This window comes from Capricornis sumatraensis, chromosome 2 (genome assembly GCF_032405125.1).
Source record: "Capricornis sumatraensis isolate serow.1 chromosome 2, serow.2, whole genome shotgun sequence".
NCBI classification, from domain to species: Eukaryota; Metazoa; Chordata; class Mammalia; order Artiodactyla; family Bovidae; genus Capricornis; species Capricornis sumatraensis.
In genome coordinates this window covers 65,403,159-65,415,695 of record NC_091070.1, presented here as the reverse complement: position 1 = coordinate 65,415,695, position 12,537 = coordinate 65,403,159, and the positions used below count along the sequence as shown (strand labels likewise).

Here is a 12,537-nt window from a genome sequence, read left to right as displayed (position 1 = left end):
TCGACCAGCACTCCTTTCAAGACCAGGTGGTTCTGTCACACCGGCTCCAGGAGGGTGGGAAAAGGCCTGTGACGGGGGACACGGCTCAGGTCTGCCGCTGCCCTGGGGCTTGCTCCCCACTTTCCAGACCTTAGCAGTCCCTCCTGCACCCTACCCCACCTCCAGCCTCCTGCTCAGCCTCTGACAGCTCTCCAGGGCCCCTCGTCATGGTCCAGGCAGGGAGGGTAGGGCTGAGGCGAGGCCCAGGTGGCACTGGCTGGAGAGAATGGGTGTTCAGGTGTGTTGAGCCCCCATCAAGAGGGCGCCAGTGGCTCTGTGTAGGTTTAAGGTATCTCATTTCCTGGGCAGGTGGCTGGTCCAGGAGTGGGCGTGGGGCTTGGGTGGGGCAGAGGTGGCTGGGAGGAACGGGAGGAGCTTGGGGCCCGCTGGGACATCTCTGGCTCTGGGCCATAAAGCTGACAGTCCTCAGCCTTGCAGACACTGCCATTACTTCTTCCTCCTGAGGACGCTGCCTCATGGCTCTGGTAAGACCCAGAGGGCACTGGTTCCTGCAGCCTGGTTAGCGCTGTTTCTTTAGGGAGTGGTAGGCTTCTCCAGGTGTTTGCCGGCCTTGGACCATGGTGGGGAGCAGAAGCCAGGGAAGAGGTCTTGGGATGAAGGATCATTCAGTGTTCTTCCTGCCCTAGAGATGGCTCCAGGCAGAGCTCCCTGGCATGGTGGATTCGGGCCCTGAGAACTCAGGCTCCCAGCTACTGTCCTGGGGCCCCAGAGGCAGCAGCTGCTCTGGCATTGCTTCTGACTCAGTTGCTTGGAGGTGTGGGGGCCCCAGGGTTGACAGTGATGGATGAGCTTCTCCAGCTCTGCCCCTGGACTCCATCAGGGCCCTTCTGAGGCAGGGCTGAAGGCCAGAGGAAGAATGGATTAGCACAGGGTGTCCAATCCCCAGATCCAGGGTTGTGGGTCTGGATGGAGCCACATGGGGACCATCTTTAGCCTGACCTTGGAGGACCTGGAGGACCAGTCAGCCTGTGGGTGGGCTGATCACTGCTGTCCTTAGACCAGTGGAGAGCCCATTTCCAGAACTTCTGGCCAGGGATGGGGAGTATGGGAACGGCTCCATTAGGAGGACCAAGGCCAGGCAGAGGCCCACCATACCTCTTTCCTTCCCTCCGTAGCCTCCTCACCTCCTCTGCCACCCTGGGGTCCCTGCTACCCAAGATGAGACTCGAGACTGCTTAGTAAAGGGGAGCCGGGGATGTGGGGTAGAAAGAGGAAGGGTACTGAACCGGGAACTGAAGGGAAGTGTGGGGGTTGAGAGCACAAGTCGAGCTAGCCTGGTCTAGTCCTGGCCCCGATCTCAGGCAAGCACTTCTATTTCCTTGTGGGTTTGGTCATAATAAGTAGTCCCCACGCACAGAATGGCTGTGATTAAATCGAGTTAGGCTGCATCAAGCCCTTGGACTGGAGCCGGTGTGGAGTGTTGTGTAAGTGTTGGCAGGCATCATCAGAAGATACCGTAGCCACCTTTTGACTCAGCACTCTGGTGGGGGGAGGATGGACCCAGGGCTGGGCAGGGCTTGTCCTTTTGGTTCAAGATTAGGCCTCAAGGTGTCACCCCGCCTCCCTTTTGGGCTCACCACTGGCCGTAAGCCTTTTTCTCTCTCCATCCTCTGCAGGCAAAGGTGCCTGGGACCTGCTTACTCACCATTCGTGTCCTGCAGGCCCGTGGCCTGCCCTCCAAGGACCTTGGTGAGTGCTGGGCCTGGGGAGGCAGTGGTTTTGCAACTTCAGAGCCAGCCAGGGCGGTGGGGAGAGACGCAAGTAGGCTGGGTGTGTGTGGGCTCCTTGAGGGTGCAGAGAGGAGGCAGTGGATGGAATGTCGAGGTCAGGCCCCTGCCTCCTGACCAGCCCCGTTCTCTGGGTGTTCTAGGACTGCCAGTGATGGAAGGATGCAGGCTCTGGGCGGCTGGGCTGGGAGGGACTCTTGGCTGTCGCCCTTGCTTCCTCCCCACAGTGACCTCCTCTGACTGCTACGTGACCCTGTGGCTGCCCACGGCTTCCAGCCACCAGCTGCAGACGCGCACAGTCAAGAACTGCAGAAACCCTGTCTGGAATCAGAGCTTTCACTTCCGAATCCATAGCCAGATCAAGGTGGATGGGCGTCAGCCCTGGCCCCGCTCGCTGTCCCCCACTGTTGCCTCCCAGCCTCTTGTTCCCTGCCTCACCCCCTCTTCCTGCAGGCCCCTCACTCTATTTCCCTTTCAGAACATTGTGCATCTTAGAGTCTTTGACCAGGACCTTCTGACCACGGATGACCCTGTGTTGTCAGTGCTGTTTGACGTGGGGACCTTGCGGGCTGGGGAGACCCGGCGCAAGAGCTTCTCGCTGAGCCCTCAGGTAAGGCTGTGTGCGGGGCCGTGGAGGGCCTTGGCCCAGGGAGGGGCTGCTTCGGAGGGTCACCAGGTACACGGCTCTCTTCTCCAGTGAGTGATCCAGGAGTCCCAGAGGCTCTGTCAGCCAGGAGCTACTGGGCAGTCTTGTCCCTGCCCCTGTCTTGGCCCCTAAGCCAAGGGCAGGGTTCTTGGAGCAGTCCAGGGAGGGTGGACAGTAACTCTCCTCACAGCTGGGACCGTAGCAGCCCAGGTGTCTGGGGGATTTACAGACACACACACACACACACTCTCTCTCTCTCTCTCTCCCCTCACTGTTTCTAACTTGCTTCTTTCTCCCTCCAGGGTGAGGAACGCCTGGAAGTTGAATTTCGGCTGCAAAATCTGTGAGTCGGGCTGTGGGGCTGTTCCCAGGTGGGAGTGACTCCTTCTGGGAAGGACAGAGCCCAGCACGCCCAGAGCTGACACCCCTTCCCTGGGAGGTGTCTGGGGTGGAGGAGGAAAGCCCAGGTCCCTTGGGGGGTGAGAACCTGGGAATGTGGATTCTTGCTGAGGGTCACTGGGGGCTCTTTCCAGGACTGATGGTGCTGAGTACCTCTTCAGCAATGGCATCCTAGTGGTGAGTCTAGAACACCTCCCTACCACCCCACCATACCGTCTGCTTGCCCTCCTCCCAGGCCTGAAGCTCAGGCCCACTGCAGGGGTTGGGTGCACCTGTTGGAGGGCCCTGGGATTTCAGTTCAAGAAGATCCTACCCCAAGCAAATGTTTGGTCACTCAGGGCCAAGGTGAAAAGGTGTCAAGGAACAAGAACCGGAGTCCTGGGAAGGCTGGGGTCTCTACAGGGGAGGGGCTCGAGTCTGAGAGGCTCTCTTTACACCCAGGCCCGGGAGCTCTCCTGCTTGCATGTTCGACTGGAGAAGGCAGGGGACTTTCAGGGTGAGTCCCTGACCTGCTGGGACCCACCAGGCTAGCCCCCCAGCTCTCAGCCTTTGTTGTCCCCTTTCTGAGGGGACCTTGTACTCGTCGCCCCCAACTCTTGGTCAGGAGCAGGGGGCAGGGGATGCATCCCCACTGGGTCTTTTCCCCTCAGTCCTCAGAGGGCTGCAGTGGGGGCCCATCTCCCAGCCCAGCTCTGGACCAGATTGCCATCTCAGTAGGGGGAGGGGCATGCCTCCACCCTCATTCCAGACCCCTTAAGTGAGACAGGGGCCTCTGGGCTGAAATCACACTCCTAGCCTCTCTGCTCTGGTTCCTGCTTCCAGAGTTGGAGGGCAGAGTTCAGCTTGTGGTTCCTGGGTCCTGTGAGGGTCCACAGGAAGCCTTCGTGGGTGCCGGCTCCTTCCGCTTCCATTGGCCGGCCTGCTGGGAGCAGGAGCTGAGTATTCACCTGCAGGTAGTGCCCGCTTCGGCCTGGGTGCCATCTCTGTGTTCACCCCCAGCTTCTCCCGGCACCCCTGGCAGTCAGGCACGCTGGGAGGTGTGGGGTGACCTCGGCCTCCTCTCCCCTTCCTGCTGCTGCTTGCTCCCTCCTAGGGCAATCGCAATCTGTCTTAGGTCCTCTTCATCCTCCCTGCAGGATGCCCCCCAAGAGCAGCTGAAGGTGCCCCTGAGGGCTCTGCCCTCTGGCCAAGTGGTGCGACTCGTCTTCCCTACGTCCCAGGTACTGGTCACCGGAGGAGGAAAGCCAGATGTGCGTTGTGGGCGCAGCCCTTGAAGACCTGTCCTGCTGTAGCAGCTCCTGTCCTTGGCCCCTGCCCTGGACGAGGGCCAGGCTAGGGGAGAAGGGGTCCTCAGGCCTGGCCCCTGTGGAGATGGCTGGGGCCCAAGGGAGCATCGGGCCATCAGAGGATGTGAATGGGGCTGGGGTGAGGGGAGTGAGGTGGCCCAGGTTCATGACTGGAGTGTTCATGGTTTTCAGGAGCCCCTGATGAAAGTGGAGCTGAAAAATGAAGAAGGGTGAGAGGCCACCTGGGCGCTGGGGAACCTCACGGGGGACAGGTGCCGGGCACTCAGCCTGGAGGGGAGGACACAGGGAAGCCCCTAGTGGGATGGGCCACTGATAGTTCTCTCAGAGGCTCAGGGGTTTGCTCCCATTGTGGCATGTGCGGTGTGGGAGGTTTGGCAGTTGAAGGCTCTTACTGACTTTTCACTCTCATTCCTGATTCAGCCAGAGGGGTGTGTACCTAGCCTGGTGCCTGGTGCCTGGGAGGCACTTGAGAAATGTTTGGCTGGGAACGCGGATGGAAGGCAGGAGAGTGGTTAGAGGTGCAGAGCAGGCAAGGAAGCCCAGAGAAGGGCAGTCACGCCCCTTGGGGGGCAGCTGTGTAGGCGGGCCTCAGCTGAGCTGCAGGAGACAGGCAGAGTCATCCGCACTAGCCAGCTGCAGGATGAGGGGCCAGCTCCCACCAGGAAGAGGAGGGAAGGTCATTTCTGCCCGCTCTGGAGCCGTTTCTGGGTGAGGGGCTGAGAGGCCCGAGCAGATTGATGGTGTTGGGTCCCGCCGCTTTCCTGCTCTGTGACTCTGCAGTGCTGCTTCCCCAAGGATGTCCCCACCAGGGTCTGGGGTCGCCTTCTCCCCTCAGATCCACACATCAGCCTTCAGTCAGGAAACCAGAGGTGGGGCGAGGGTTGGGGAGAAGAGAGGTGAGAAGGATGGTGGTGAGCTTTTCAGGGCAGGCCCAGCTTCATTCTCTGATGATCCCAGGAGCTGCTTCATGGTCCCTTCCTTCCCACCAGACCCAGGGAACTGGCTGTGCGGCTGGGCTGCGGGCCCTGTGCTGAGGAGCAGGCCTTCCTGAGCAGGAGGAAGCAGGTGGTAGCCAAGGCCCTGCAGCAGGCCCTGCAGCTGGATGGAGACCTGCGGGAAGAGGAGGTCTGGGGACCGTGTGGGACTAGGGCGGTGTCTTTGGGCCCAGATGCTGGCACTGGTTGTGCCCTAACCAGACCAGCACTGGTGCCAAGCCTGCTCTGCCTCCTGCATTTGATGTTGTCAGGAGCTTGATTGCATCAAATGCAGAGCATGGCCTGAGCCACCAGGAGCCTGTGAGCTTCCCCACTGGGCTAACCTGCCTTCTCATTCTTGTTCCTCAGCCTGGTCCAGGTGTTGAGGCTGGGCTCCGGGTGACTCACCAGTGAGATGTACAGCCTCAGGGCCCCCTGCTGGCCTGGGGCCGCTCCTAGGGAGATGACCTCTTCCTGAAAGAGGGAGCGGAGTGGCTATGTGGGAGACTTTTGAGGTGACCCTGGGGCTTCAAGAAAGTAATCACCAGAGTCCTTAGGGGTTAGGTGTGGAGATGAGGCCTGGAACCTGTCCATTTTTTCTGAGTTCTTAAAACCAGACAGGCCTGACCTTAGCAAGCCTACTTCCAACTAGACCCTTTTCGGGTCTGACTAGAACTGGTCCCGGGAGCCCCTGTTAGATCTTGACGAGGCTGAGCTGTGGGTGAGCTGAGTGGTCCCTTGGATTGCTACCGCCTCTTCCTGTGGCTTGACCTTCCCTCTCCCTAGGGCCTCTTCGAGCCCCGTTGTCTTCTCTTCTAGATTCCAGTGGTTGCTGTTATGGCCACTGGTGGTGGTATCCGGGCCATGACCTCACTGTATGGACAGCTGGCTGGCCTAAAGGCGCTTGGCCTCTTGGATTGTGTCTCCTACATCACGGGGGCCTCGGGCTCCACCTGGTGAGCTTGAGTGCAGGAGCCTACAGGTGGCTAGCTGGGCTGTGGCAGGAGAGGGTAAGGTTCTATTAAACTCCACAGGCCTCTCTGACCCAGTTGGAAAGGTGCTCCAGGGGACTGTGGAAGGTGTCTTTCCGGCTGCTGCCCTAAAATAGAGCCCAAGGCGTGCAGTGGGGTTCTGGTGACAATCCCTCCAGCTTTGGCTTTTTCCCAGGGCTTTGGCCAACCTCTACGAGGATCCAGAGTGGTCTCAGAAGGACCTGGCAGGGCCCATCGAGTCACTGAAGACCCAGGTGACCAAGAGCAAGCTGGGTGTGCTAGCCCCCAGGCAGCTACTGCGGTACCAGCAGGAGCTGGCTGAGCGTGCCCGCCTGGGCCACCCGACCTGCTTCACCAACCTGTGGGCCCTCATCAACGAGGCGCTGCTACATGACGAGGTGTGGGCAAGGGCAGAGCAGGGCAGGGTGGGGTGGCCAAAGCCAGGGCACGGTATGGAGATGGGGAGCAGCTCTGGGCAGTAGGGCCGGGAGAGGCCCCAGGAGACCACAGCGTTAAGTTCTCATTCCCTTCCCCTAGCCTCATGACTACAAGCTCTCAGACCAGCGGGAGGCCCTGAGTCGAGGCCAGAACCCCCTGCCCATCTACTGTGCTCTCAACACCAAGGAACAGAATCTGACCACCTTTGAATTTGGGGGTGAGTAGTGCTGGAACCAAGACCTGTGCTCTCACAGTCGGTGGAGTGAGAGGCAGCCCAGCCTGTGTGTGAAGGTGGGCGTTACACCCGTTCTGCTGGGTCAAGAGCCTATCATCCCACCAGAGACACTCAGGCTTTGGGACGGAGGTGGGGCCATGGGTCCTTGTTTGGGGTGCCAGCAACAGAGCTGAGCCTCGTGATCACAAGGCTTCCTGATGTGGGGCCCGTGGTGGGTGTGTGGGGCCTGAGGGTCCTCAGGTTCCAGGCCCCACTGTGAGGGTGTGTGGGTCTTCACAGAGTGGTGTGAGTTCTCCCCCTACGAGGTCGGCTTTCCCAAATACGGCGCCTTCATCCCCCCCGAGCTCTTCGGCTCTGAGTTCTTCATGGGGCGCCTGACAAAACAGCTTCCTGAGTCCCGTATCTGTTTCCTGGAAGGTGAGGGGGTCTGGGAGAAGCTGGGGACTTGGGGAGAATGGGCCTGGGCAAGATGGTGGGGTCGACTGTCTCAGCTCAGTCGTGTCCTGGCCCTGGATGGGTGGTGGGAAGGGTCAGGTTGTGGTGAGGTGGGGGACTCTCTTCCTCTTGGGTCTCCCGCTCAGGTATCTGGAGCAACCTGTACGCAGCCAACCTCCAGGACAGCCTGTACTGGTCATCCGAGCCCAGCCAGTTCTGGGACCGCTGGGCACAAGCTCGAGCTAGCCTGGGTAGGTGCCTAGGTTCTTTCACCAGGATGGGAGAGGCAGCTTGTGGGGAGCATGGAGGTGACTCTCAAATTTTGTGAGTCCGCAGAGGCTGGAATAAAGGTCTGAGGGTCCCTTTGCCCTTTTTGACTGCAGAAAAGGAGCAGGTCCCCCTTCTGAAGATAGAAGAGCCTCCCACGGTGGCCGGCAGGATAGCGGAGGTTTTCACCGACCTTCTGACGCGGCGTCCACTTGCCCAGGCCACCCACAATTTCCTACGTGGCTTCTCCTTCCACAAGGACTATTTCCAGCATCCTCACTTTTCTGCCTGGAAAGGTCCCTGCTCTCCCATATTTTCCCATGGCCATCTGAGCCTTGGGATCCTGATCAGACATCCACTCTCTCCAGTCCCTTGGCCCCACACCCTCTGAGCTCAGCTCTCTGGGTTACTTGGAGTGAGAGCCACTCTTCCTCTCCTTATGCTGGGGTCAGGGCCCGTCTGTGAGACCTCGGGAGTTGAGGCTCTGCGTTGGCAGCAGAGAGCAGGAGCCAGAGGGACGAGCCTCCTCCTGGCAGCAACATTAGGCTAGACGGGCTGGTGCCCTCAGCACCAGTGACAGCTGTTCCCCACCTGATCTCCCAACCTTTCCAGCTACCAAACTGGACGGCCTCCCCAACGAGCTGACACCTGCAGAGCCCTACCTTTGCTTGCTGGATGTTGGGTACCTTGTCAATACCAGCTGCCCACCCCTCCTGCCGCCCACAAGGGACGTGGACCTCATCCTGTCACTAGATTACAATCTCCATGGAGCCTTCCAGGTGGGCTGTGGGCAGGCTTGGGAGGTGGGGCAACCCTAGGCCTGACCTCAGGCGGTCTGACATCCTGACTCCAGTTTCTGGGCCAGTTTCCCTTTGTGACCGCAACACCACATGAATGAAAAGCTGTGAATTCTATGAACTCTCCCCCCGGGGAACTTACTCTGCTCAGGAAGTTGGAGTGATGGGCAAGCTGGCGAGATTTTAAAATGTATTTCCTATTTGGGTCTCCTTTGCTGTGTCTGCACCCCTGTTGGGTCCTGGATCTTTGAGACTCTTTGTTTAGAGTTTCTGTGTGGGTCCCAGGAAGTATTTTTGCCTCCCAGTGGCAGAAGCTGGGTGTTAGCAGCCAGCTTCATTGAGCCCAAAGGAGCTGCTGCAGAAGGGCTGCCCGGTTTAGAGCATTGATCTCTGGCCTGTTGGGTCCACTAGTGTTTGACTTGGTGTCTTAGCAGACCTCCACTTATTAGTCAGTTCAGTGTGGAGGACACTGGGAGCCCATGGGGCCCTCTTGCTGAGCCCACTTCTGCCCACCCTGCAGCAGCTGCAGCTTCTGGGTCGGTTCTGCCAGGAGCAGGGCATCCCGTTCCCGCCCATCTCGCCCAGCCCCGAGGAGCAGTGCCAGCCCCAAGAGTGCCACCTTTTCTCGGACCCCACCCGCCCTGACATCCCTGCCGTGCTGCACTTCCCTCTGGTCAATGCCTCCTTCAGGGACCACTCTGCCCCCGGTGAGCCACAACCTCCCTCCTCTGTGTCTCCCCCCAGGTGATCCCCAAACCCATCCTCCACCCCCAGCAGGCATCCCCCATGGCCAGGCTGCACTCTCCCCACAGGGGTCCGACGGACAGCCGAGGAGCAGGCGGCTGGGGAAGTGAACCTGTCTGAATCTGACTCCCCCTACCACTACTCGAAGGTGACCTACAGCCTGGAGGACGTGGACAAGCTGCTCCGCCTGACGCAGTACAACATTTGCAACAACCAGGAGCGGCTGCTGGAGGCCCTGCGTGAGGCCATGCAGAGGCGGAGGCAGCGCACGCAGCGCCGGCCCGAGTGATGGGCGGGATGGGGCCGCGTCCAGCCCCATGGCCCCCGACTCTCTTTGAGGCTCACTTCTTGGCCGCCTTGCTGCTCTGGTTGAGTTGGGGTGACCACCAGCTTCCGGAACCTCTAGCGGTTTGGACGGCCCAGTTGTGGTCTCCAGCCCTCCGAGGGGCTCCCCAGGGTGCACTGCCTGGCACTATCCAGACATTGAATCCACCGGCACCCCTGCTGTGGGCACCCTGGGGTAGGTGGATTAAATGGGGGCTGTGGCCTGGTCTCCAGGATGTGGCCAGAGATTCAGAGGTTCTGGGCAGTGTGGGCCATATTTGTATAGGCACACAGAGCCCCATGACCTGGTGTGTCCTTTTGCTTCCTTGCTACCTTGAGTAGCTAGCTGTACAGGGTGAAATAGAGCACTTTATGTATCACAGAGATGCATACAAACGTGAGGTGTGACAGATTACTGTTACTGCTGCCAAAAAGGGAGAGGGCATCCCACCTCTTGGTTAAGCATGGTAAGGACGGGTGTAGAAAACAAAACCTCTCCCAAGGCGCCTTCCAGAGCGGGCACGTCAGCTTGGGCTTCCCTTGCAGAGCAGGCTGTGAGCTCATGGCCGTGTCTGTTCCACCCAAGATCACGCTCTTCAAGCAGAGAGGAGGCCATCTTGGCCAGGGTATCGGGGGTGGGCCTTGCTGCTGCAGCTCTGGCCCTGCCTAGATGACTCACAGGTAATGCCAGCCAGCACTCCTGTCCTCACCCGGGGACTCAGTCGAAGGGCTGCTTCCTGTCCCACAGTAGGGGCGGCCAGACGTGGGACCAGATGAGCCACATAGAGACGGTGCTAAGGGTGTGACCTGAGCAGGCTCTGACCTTGGTGGGGCCCATCTCGGGATGAGGAACCAGCTATTCCAGAAGTTGGTCCTGAAGGGCCGGAGAGCAGGGTGTCCTCGCTTGTAGCTCTGAGGTTTGGCGCCACCTCTGTGTTTGCCTTGAGGCCCACACCTGTCAGAACAGAGAGGTGGGGTGAATTTAGGGCCTAGCTGCCCTGGAATCTTCTCCAAGCCCTGGTGCCCCAGGCCTCCTTTGGAATACCTCACCTCTTCCTCATGTTGATGTGGGATTTGGATACTGGGAGGCAGGAGGGACCAGGATGTGCGGGGTGAATGGGGGATGACTGGTTCCCATGATCCGGCTCACTGCATCTGTCTGCCCTGGGCATGTGACTGGAGGCACAGACCAGGAGAAAGGGCTGCCCTGATCACTGTAGAAGCCACTGTGTCCTGGACCAAGCCTGTTGACTCAGCAGCACATCATCTGAATCCTACATGGGAACCTGCAGGCCCTGCAGGAGTGGGTAATTATCCAGATACCACAATTGTGGCTGCCACCCCTGTCATGACGTGAGTGATCGCTCAGGCACAAGGCCGCATGTGGGGGTCTGTGCACTATGTCTGTGTGTGTGTGTGTCTGGTCCGTGGGCATGTGTCTGGGTGACATCCTGCCTCCCAGCCTCTCTGGGACAGTAAGGCTCCTCCCCTCCCTGCTTGCAGGGAGCTGGTCCTTGGACTGGGGAAACCAGGGAGGTTGGAGGCAGGGAAAGAGTGGAGGAGGGGTCTGGCTGCTGCATCTTGGAGAGGGAGGGAGGGCGTGCGGGCATCAGGCAGGCTTCCTGGCGTGCGCACAGGGAAGCCAGGTTCACTCACCGTGGATCTGGCCTGAGCAGGACAGTCGGCGGGAGCCTTCTGCAGTTTGCTCCGCGGGGCCAGCTGTCTGTGGGAGCCGCACAGGCCCTGGGAAACTATAGGTGCACACTCGCGTCTCCTGCGGCCAGGCGGGCGGGGGGCCACTGTGGAATCTGTGGGGATAGGGAGCCTCAGGTGTAGACTCTTGTCACTGCTGAGAGTGGGTGGGGGTGGCCCCACACCCAAGCAGCATAGTTTAAGTCCCAGGACCTCAGGACTCCCACTTACAGATCAGGAGGTCTACCTGAGTGGAGCTGGCATGCCGGGTACCCTCTCAGCATTGTACTCGGCCAGGAAGCCTGAGGGTCTGGCTTGGAGCTCTGGGCTCAGACTGGGGGCTGCGGAGCAAAGGGGGAATGGTGGTCAGCCTGGCCTGGGTGCTAGGACATCTGTGGCAGGAGGCTCCACACCTGCTGCTTCCTTCTTGCTGTGGCCTGAAGTCCCAAATCAAGGTGACAGTGCTGAGAGGAGGGGCCTGGAGGGGGACCTGTGGTCTTGAGGGCAGAACCCTTAAAGAGACCCAGAGCGTGCTTTTGCCCCTTCCACCGTAAGAAGCCAGCGAGAAGGTGCCTCCTGCAGCCTCTCTCACCTGCTGGCACCATGATCTTGGACTTCTCAGCCTCCAGAGCTGTGAGAAATAAATGTCTGTTGTTCACAACCTACCCAGTCTGTGGTCGATTATTTAGAGCAGCCCAGACAGCCTAAGAGACACCTGCTTCTGGAGGCTTGGCATACACCAAGCCTTGCCCATGTGGAGGTGTGGCCCAGGGCTCAGGGGCAGGCTCCCCAGTGCATCCAGCCTCCTGGAAGACTGAATGCCAATGGCTTCCGAATGGCTTATCCTAGAGAAACTCGGGTGCCTTTGGAATTGTGGAAGGATGGCCTCAGGGAGATCACAGTGGAACAGAGCCAGGAACCCGGAAGGAGTCTGAGGTGAGGCCCCTAAGCAACCCCTCCATGTGGAGCCTGTCGGGCCACCATGACAATAGATTTCTTGTCCAAAGGGTGCTCTCTATGAGCCCTTCCAAGAGTAGAACTGAGCCTGGCCACTGTACAAGACACCCCAAGGGACGTGCGTTCAGAGCTGTCGGAAGACTGGGTCAGAAAAGACCTGTGTCAGGCAAGAGCACGGGGAAGCCCGTAAGGACCCTTGAGGGAAGGGCTCCGGCAGATTCCACAGTGGGCGGAACAGAACCAGGAGGCCATCAAACCTGGCCTCGCTTCTGCTAATTATGTCATCTCTGGCAAGTTGCTTACCCTCTCTGGGCCTCAAATTAAGAAAAAAGGCACTCCCACTTACCCCTCAGGCATAGAGGTAGTAGATGTTAAACATCCAAGGATGCACTAAACGCCAGCAGCTGGGGGCCCAGAAAACCAGTGGCCGCCCCCCCTGCCCCACTCCCCCTGGACCTACCTGTCCGGCTGCTCAGGGCACCCCGCCAGCTCCCAGTCTGCCCTGCAGATGGCGCTGCAGACAGGGTCTCTCCTGTAGCCAGC

General features: G+C 59.6%; 2 protein-coding genes across 2 annotated transcripts in view; one reads left to right on the top strand and one right to left on the bottom strand.

Moving 5' to 3' along the window:
* Positions 1-515: 515 nt before the first annotated feature.
* On the top strand, positions 516-9,310 carry PLA2G4B (phospholipase A2 group IVB). The gene is made up of 20 exons (XM_068964273.1): positions 516-524; positions 1,677-1,749; positions 2,015-2,151; positions 2,266-2,397; positions 2,736-2,776; positions 2,967-3,009; positions 3,274-3,328; positions 3,655-3,785; positions 3,969-4,052; positions 4,311-4,348; positions 5,129-5,264; positions 5,933-6,069; positions 6,281-6,503; positions 6,643-6,760; positions 7,058-7,195; positions 7,360-7,464; positions 7,597-7,776; positions 8,093-8,259; positions 8,798-8,984; positions 9,090-9,310. The coding sequence occupies exons 1-20, from the start codon at positions 516-518 to the stop codon at positions 9,308-9,310; spliced, it is 2,355 nt and encodes a 784-aa protein (XP_068820374.1).
* A 360-nt stretch (positions 9,311-9,670) lies between these two features.
* Positions 9,671-12,537, bottom strand: part of SPTBN5 (spectrin beta, non-erythrocytic 5) — a 51,047-nt gene continuing 48,180 nt past the window's right edge. Inside the window, exons 66-69 of the mRNA XM_068992685.1 lie at positions 12,455-12,537; positions 11,285-11,378; positions 11,002-11,153; positions 9,671-10,300 (exon numbers count right to left, since the gene is read on the bottom strand). Of these exons, the coding sequence (XP_068848786.1) occupies positions 10,140-10,300; positions 11,002-11,153; positions 11,285-11,378; positions 12,455-12,537 (490 nt within the window). The 3' untranslated portion in view covers positions 9,671-10,139. The remainder of the gene's footprint in view (positions 10,301-11,001; positions 11,154-11,284; positions 11,379-12,454) is intronic.

Bases quoted from the DNA above. Each gene is read 5' to 3' on its own strand.
- PLA2G4B (XM_068964273.1), top strand. The intron at 3,010-3,273 runs GTGAGTCTAGAA...CTTTACACCCAG, and splicing joins TCAGCAATGGCATCCTAGTG to GCCCGGGAGCTCTCCTGCTT. The intron at 7,465-7,596 runs GTAGGTGCCTAG...TTTTGACTGCAG, and splicing joins ACAAGCTCGAGCTAGCCTGG to AAAAGGAGCAGGTCCCCCTT.